The following is a 7,999-nucleotide window of genomic DNA, read 5'->3' as shown; positions in this document are numbered from 1 at the left end:
TAGGGGACAGAGGGTCCAGTGAGATGGAGGAACTGAGCGAAATACATGTTAGTAGGGAAGTGGTGTTAGGTAAATTGAAGGGATTGAAGGCAGATAAATCCCCAGGGCCAGATGGTCTGCATCCCAGGGTGCTTAAGGAAGTAGCCCAAGAAATAGTGGATGCATTTGTGATAATTTTTCAAAACTCGTTAGATTCTGGACTAGTTCCTGAGGATTGGAGGGTGGCTAATGTAACTCCACTTTTTAAAAAAGGAGGGAGAGAGAAACCGGGGAATTATAGACCGGTTAGCCTAACGTCGGTGGTGGGGAAACAGCTGTAATCAGTTATCAAGGATGTGATAACAGCACATTTGGAAAGTGGTGAAATGATCGGACAAAGTCAGCATGGATTTGTGAAAGGAAAATCATGTCTGACGAATCTCAGAATTTTTTGAGGATGTAACTAGTAGAGTGGATAGGGGAGAACCAGTGGATGTGGTATATTTGGATTTTCAGAAGGCTTTTGACAAGGTCCCACACAGGAGATTAGTGTGCAAACTTAAAGCACACGGTATTGGGGGTAAGGTATTGGTGTGGGTGGAGAGTTGGTTAGCAGACAGGAAACAAAGAGTGGGAATAAACGGGACCTTTTCAGAATGGCAGGTGGTGACCAGTGGGGTACCGCAAGGCTCAGTACTGGGACCCCAGTTGTTTACAATATATATTAATGACTTGGATGAGGGAATTAAATGCAGCATCTCCAAGTTTGCGGATGACACGAAGCTGGGTGGCAGTGTTAGCTGTGAGGAGGATGCTAAGAGGATGCAGGGTGACTTGGATAGGTTGGGTGAGTGGGCAAATTCATGGCAGATGCAAATTAATGTGGATAAATGTAAAGTTATCCACTTTGGTGGCAAAAATAGGAAAACAGATTATTATCTGAATGGTGGCCGATTAGGAAAAGGGGAGGTGCAACGTGACCTGGGTGTCATTATACACCAGTCATTGAAAGTGGGCATGCAGGTACAGCAGGCGGTGAAAAAGGCGAATGGTATGCTGGCATTTATAGCGAGAGGATTTGAGTACAGAAGCAGGGAGGTACTCCTGCAGTTGTACAGGGCCTTGGTGAGACCGCACCTGGAGTATTGTGTGCAGTTTTGGTCCCCTAATCTGAGGAAAGGCATCCTTGCCATAGAGGGAGTACAGAGAAGGTTCACCAGATTGATTCCTGGGCTGGCAGGAGTTTCATATGAAGAAAGAATGGATGAACTGTGCTTGTACTCGTTGGAATTTAGAAGATTGAGGGGGGATCTGATTGAAACGTATAAGACCCTAAAGGGATTGGACAGGCTAGATGCAGGAAGGTTGTTCCCGATGTTGGGGAAGTCCAGAACGAGGGGTCACAGTTTGAGGATAGAGGGGAAGCCTTTTAGGACTGAGATTAGGAAAAACTTCTTCACACAGAGAGTGGTGAATCTGTGGAATTCTCTGCCACAGGAAACAGTTGAGGCCAGTTCATTGGCTATATTTAAGAGGGAGTTAGATATGGCCCTTGTGGCTACGGGGGTCAGGGGGTATGGAGGGAAGGCTGGGGCGGTGTTCTGAGTTGGATGATCAGCCATGATCATAATAAATGGCGGTGCAGGCTCAAAGGGCCGAATGACCTACTCCTGCACCTATTTTCTATGTTTCTATGTTTCATAAAAGTCAGGCAATATCACCACAAACAGAAAATACTCTGCAGATGCTGGGGTCAAAGCAACGCACACAACACGCTGGAGGAACTCAGCAGGTTGGGCAGCATCCGTGGAAACGATCAGTCAATGTTTTGGGCCGAGACCCTTCATTAGGACTGAAGAGGGAGGGGGCAGGGACCCTATAGAGAAGGTGGCGGGGGGTGGGAGACAATAGACAATAGGTGCAGGAGTAGGCCATTCGGCCCTTCAAGCCAGCACCGCCATTCACTGTGATCATGGCTGATCATCCACAATCAGTATCCAGTTCCTGCCTGGAGGGTGGGAAGGAGACGGCAACCTTTTTAGAACGAAGGTAAGGAAGATTTTTATTTTAGCAAGAGAGTAGTGAATCTGTTGAATGCTGTGGAGGCTAGGTCCTTGGGTGCTTTTCAAAGTGAAAGTTGATATTTTCCTGATTTGTCAGGGCATCAAAGACATGGTGAGAAGGCAGGTGTTGGGGTTCGTGTGGGATCTGGGATCAGTGATCAGCCATGATGGAATGGCGAAAGAGACTTGCTGAGCTGAATTTCTTCATTATGCACCTCCATTTTATGATCTTACATTGATCTGCTATTTGTCGTGTATTTACTTGTACGTACTGAGATTGCGCAATAAACTGTTGATAATTTGTCCGTCCCTGCAAATTAACCTTCTATTTCAAGTTTCAAGTTCCACTACTCGATAATATACGCGTATTATGAAAGCGTTTAATTCTAATGACCATTTTATGAGTGTCTTTCTTCTCTTAACTGCTTGAGTAGTCTCATTTGTAAATCCGGCCTGTGCTGTTACTGAGCTCCTTGAATGTTTGTTTATCGTTTTCGTGTTTCATGGTACGCTCCCACTAGCTGTTCGCTTCCTGTCATGGAAGCTCCGAGCCAGCTCTAGCACGCCCTGGCGATCCCCAGGCAGAGGCCGTGTCGCTCTGTTCCATAGAGATCTCTCCAATTTCCAGAGTGAGAGGGTATTGTTTTGCTACCTACAGCCAGGTTTTTGTTTCAGCCGCCCCTAACTTGGGCTATGTCCACACTAGACCGGATAAATGCGTAACCCAAGCCTTTTCTCTTCGTTTTGACTCCATCCCACTGAAACGGTGTTTTCCTCCCCAGAAAAAGGAGATTTTCTAAAACACTCTCAAGAGTGTTTAAAATTGAAAACGGCAGTTGGGCATTGTAAATACAAAAGAATCTGCAGATGCTGGGGTCAAAGCAACACTCACAACACGCTGGAGGAACTCAGCCGGTCGGGCAGCATCCGTGGAAATGATCAGTCGGCGTTTCAGGCCGGAACCCTTCGTCAGATGAAGGGTTCCGGCCCGAAACACCGACTGATCATTTCCACGGATGCTACCTGACCTGCTGAGTTCCTCCAGCGTGTTGTGAGAGTTGGGCGTTGTAGTATGTACGGGGTATCAGAGGTTTTAAAAAAACCTGTTGTCCCTTTCATCGGTGAAGAGACTATGGCTGTAGGAAATGTTTTCAGGGTGACCCCTCTGTGGGAGTGGGGAAGATGTTGGTGGGGCCACCCGGGAGTCTGTGTGTCCGTATGTGTAGCTATTGTAGTGGCTGTGAGGCTGGTATTGTGGCGGTGAAAAGTACTGGGGGGGGGGGAGCCATCATATTCCTCATCATTGCAAGTCCCTCTGCAACAGAGTTAGTCAGTTTTTCAATGTTCGTCGTCAGCTGGGTCATACTGTCCGTGAACTCCCTGTCAGTTGCTTCCATACGCTCCAGTATTTGTTTTTTTTTTCAGCTTTATGTCCTCCTGCGCAAGTGCAAACAGCTGGCCATCATTTGGCAATTTCCTTTTAAGTTTTTCTTGTCAGTAACTGGACAAACACGCACCAAGTATACTGTTTCCTTTTCGCTTGTTTTCTGTAGATGTGTCCTGCGCATGCCCACTTGGAGGAGGTTCGCCCAAATACCCGTTTTAATGTAGATGGAGGTATTTTCAAAAATATCTGGTGTGGACGCCTATCGTTTTTAAGTGAAACCGGCGTTTTCAAAATTATCCGGTCCACTAGTGTGGACGTAGCCTTGGAGAACAGACACTGATTAGAGACTGTCATCTCTGGGTAAAGATGTGATTGGATTTGTCTCTCTCTTCAGGAACCATGCTGAGTTTTAATTATTTTACCATTAGTCTCCAAATACCCCAAAACTGCATCCTTAATAATGAACTCCAACAATTTCTCATCCACTGAGGTTGGACTAACTGGCCTATAATTTCCTTTCTCCCCTTCTTATAGAGTGGAGCGACATTTGCAATCTTCCCCTCCTCTGTAACTATGCCAGAATCAACTGATTCTTGAAAGATCATAACTAATACATCTGCTATCTCTTCAACAACATCTTTTAGAACTTTGGGATGTAGTCCATCCATTCCAGGTGACTTCTCCAACTTAAAACCTTTCAATTTGAATAGCTCATTTTCCTTTGTGATAACAATGGCACTCACTCCTGTTTCCCATCTGGACACTGCTAGTGTTTTCCAGAGTGAAGGTGCAGTGATAGTAAAACCAAAACTTAATCTCTATAGACATGTTAAACAAAGTAAAACATTGTTACACAAGTGCGAGACAAATTTAATATTAAACACAGCGCATATTTTCCTCACAAGAATATAGCGATAAGTCAATAGCATCATAACATTTTCAGTAACGTTTGGATATTAAACACACAGTACATATTTTCTTCATATGAACATACAAAATGATTGCAACGCACCAATATCACTGAATCCTGGCTGGGCTTGTTTCCCTGCAACAAGACGGTCCCATCGAGGGGTGACGGGAGACGGTGATACTCGAAGGGGGTTCCTTATGTCCAGTCTATTCCGCAATTTAGTTTTCGTTGCATTCACTGCAGAAAACCCCGCTTCACAGAAAAATGTTGGAAATGGAAGCAATGTTTTCAGTGCTTTCCTGGCTATCTCAGGATATTTAGCCTTGAATTTGATCCAGAATGCCAGCAGAGATGTTATGTCAAACGTACTTTTCAGCCCACTGTCACTTGCAAGCTCGAGGAATTGATCTTCCCATGCCGACATGGATGAGGCGTGCGTAATGAATTGGCATGCGTTCAAGTTCAACAGTGGGCGTGACAAGGAATGAGGAAAGGTGCAGCTGACTCATATTGCCAAATAATATGGTTTCCTTGCAGCCCGGTAGCACATGCTTTGCGGTCCGATACCGGTCCGTGGCCCGGTGGTTGGGGACCACTGTTCCAAAGGAAAGTTGACACAACCGTGGCTAACAAGAGACGTCAAGGCCAACATAGAAGCCCAAGAGAGTGCATATAATAGAACAAAAAATAGTGGGAAGTTAATGCATTAGGAAGATTAAAAAAACAACTGAAAAAGTAATTAAGGTGAAGATGGAATATGAAAGTAAGCTAGCCAACAATATTAAAGAGATTAACAAAATTTCCTTCAGTTACATAAAGTGTAAAAGGGAAGCAAGTGAGAGCGGATATAGGACCGCTGGAAAATCATGTGAATTATAAGCAGCTCATATCCAGAATGGAGATGTAATTAATTCCCACAAGGAAAAGTTTTCATGTGTTCTTTCAAAGAACCAGGGAAGAGAGAAGAAAAAGCTTCTGCTGGTGTCCCCAAGATATTAATGCATTGATGCAACCTTGCACACCTCTGCTCCTGAAATGAAATCAATTGTGGCCATACACACTTGATATGTGCAAACTACACTTTTAACCAATTCTGAAAATTTCTTGCTCCTAAGGGTTACTAAAATATGCAGTTACAATCGAACAAAATTGAGAAAATATGTTACTCGAAGCCATTAAAACAAAGTATTGTTGAAGTCAATGATCATGCAGAAGTAAACAACATTCAACAAGTTTAAGCATGAAATCCCACACAATAAACAACATTCCAACATAGTCTGATCCTTCTGTAAGTTCAATCTCCGATTTGTGTTAGGATTTAAATTACATAAACTGTCTGCTGTACAGTTTCAGATTTGCACGGCAGATCTGTGAGCTACACTGCACCCGATCAGGTGAAGGCGTAGTCCAGCACTGTGTAACTTCACTTCTACAATCTCTCTGGTGGCTTCCGCTCTGATGTCCTGTGTATTTTCTCGAAGGGAAAACATATTAGCTGCCTCTCGAGTATTACTAAATATATAATCTGTAACACCAGTGGGAGGTGACAGGCAGGTAAATAAACAAGGAGTGTGAGTCAGACTGGGGCAATTACTGAAGGTTCAAGACATAAAGACATGACATTCAAAACATGTATACTAAATGTATACGAAGCTGGGCGGCAGTGTTAGCTGTGAGGAGGATGCTAAGAGGATGCAGAGTGACTTGGATAGATTAGGTGAGTGGGCAAATTCATGGCAGATGCAATTTAATGTGGATAAATGTGAGGATATCCACTTTGGATACAAGAACAGGAAAACAGGTTATTATCTGAATAGTGGCCGATTAGGAAAAGGGGAGGTGCAATGAGACCTGGGTGTCATTATACACCAGTCATTGAAAGTGGACATGCAGGTACAGCAGGCGGTGAAAAAGGCGAATGGTATGCTGGCATTTATAGCAAGAGGATTTGAGTACAGGAGCAGGGAGGTACTACTGCAGTTGTACAAGGCCTTGGTGAGACCACACCTGGAGTATTGTGTGCAGTTTTGGTCCCCTAATCTGAGGAAAGACATTCTTGCCATAGAGGGAGTACAAAGAAGGTTCACTATTGATTCCTGGGATGGCAGGACTTTCATATGATGAAAGACTGGATCGACTAGGTTTATACACTCTGGAATTTAGAAGATTGTGGAGGGATCTTATTGAAACGTATAAAATCCTAAAGGGATTGGACAGGCTAGATTGTTCCCAATGTTGGGGAAGTCCAGAACGAAGGGTCACAGTTTAAGCATAAAGGAGAAGCCTTTTAGGACTGGGATGGGGAAAAACTTCTTCACACAGAGAGTGGTGAATCTGTGGAATTCTCTGCCACAGGAAACAGTTGAGGCCAGTTCATTGGCTATATTCAAGAGGGAGTTAGATATGGCCCTTGTGGCTAAAGGGATCAGGGGGTATGGAGAGAAGGCAGGTACAGGGTTCTGAGTTGGATGATCAGCCATGATCATACTGAATGGCGGTGCAGGCTTGAAGGGCCGAATGGCCTACTCCTGCACCTATTTTCTATGTTTCTGCATGTTCTATGTTTCTAAAAGTTCAGGATAATGTTGTTCATGCCATCAGGTTGGATGCTAGCCAGGCGGAATGCAAGGTTTTGCTCCACCAACCTCAGTGTGTCCCCATCACAGGAGTAGAGGAAGCCATGGACTGACATGTTGGAATGGGAAGTGGAATTGAAATGGGTGGCTACTGCTGTGCCAATGTGACGAGATCAGACCCGCTGATGTAGGGCAGCAGTAACATCAGGAAACTCTTTCTCCTCAATTAAGACTAAACTCTGACACCAAGACAAAAAAAAAGTTAAAGCCGTGTATTTAATTCATCATGACAAATGTACACTGAACATTTCATGACCTACTAACTTGCGGGAAGAAATAAATAAAAAAAATCACTCACAGTCATACACAATTAAGTGACTGGCGACAACGAGTAACAGATTGAAGAAACAGTCCTGTTTCTCACCGTCACTCTGCATCGGGGAACCGATGATTATAAAGGGCCGTGTCCGGGATCGCTGCAGGTCCAGCGTCACCACTGATATATTTGTCAATTTAACAGCATTATATCAGCCAGACTGCTGAATGTACTCTCAGGAAATTGAGCAGAATGATTCACTCCACGGATAATCTGTCCACGGGCACTAGTGCCCCAGATTGAGCACTGCCTCCTGGTTCTTTTCCTGTCTGTGTAATTCGCCAGGGTCGCACCTGAGAACCCTGCACCGTACCCCTGGCGGAAGCAGCGCCACTGGAGAGGAGGTGGAGGCACCTTGCTACGGACTGCCTCTGACATCACAGAGTGCTCAGCAGCAGCCGGTACCTGTTCAAACTGATGAGAATTAAACCTGCAGTCTGCCTGTTCAAGCGGAGGGAGGCCGTTCACAGGAACACTCTCAGTCCAGATTTGGATTCCTGCAGAGACCTCAGTTTCTTCTCCCCAGCTTGACTGAACTGATTCCTCAGCAGTCTAAAACAGATGGAAGAAATAAAGAGGAAATAAACAGATTACACAACACAGTCAATAAGAGGCGACCGGGGTTAACGGTTTCAACAGACAAATAACACAAGAAAACTTCTCGGATCTGCATTACATTATCACACTAAACATTAACACAATCACTCA

At 44.6% G+C, this 7,999-nt stretch overlaps 1 protein-coding gene across 3 annotated transcripts in view; it reads right to left on the bottom strand.

The window, feature by feature from the left end:
- Positions 1-4,275: 4,275 nt before the first annotated feature.
- Positions 4,276-7,999, bottom strand: part of LOC140206833 (NACHT, LRR and PYD domains-containing protein 3-like) — a 63,253-nt gene continuing 59,529 nt past the window's right edge. For all 3 annotated transcript variants that reach the window (XM_072275073.1, XM_072275074.1, XM_072275072.1), the window contains one exon: positions 4,276-7,843. In XM_072275073.1, coding sequence (XP_072131174.1) covers positions 7,756-7,843 — 88 coding nt within the window. In that variant the 3' untranslated portion in view covers positions 4,276-7,755. The remainder of the gene's footprint in view (positions 7,844-7,999) is intronic.

This window comes from Mobula birostris, chromosome 13 (assembly GCF_030028105.1).
Source record: "Mobula birostris isolate sMobBir1 chromosome 13, sMobBir1.hap1, whole genome shotgun sequence".
In the NCBI taxonomy this organism is placed as follows: Eukaryota; Metazoa; Chordata; class Chondrichthyes; order Myliobatiformes; family Myliobatidae; genus Mobula; species Mobula birostris.
This window is presented reverse-complemented; position numbering and strand designations above follow the sequence as displayed.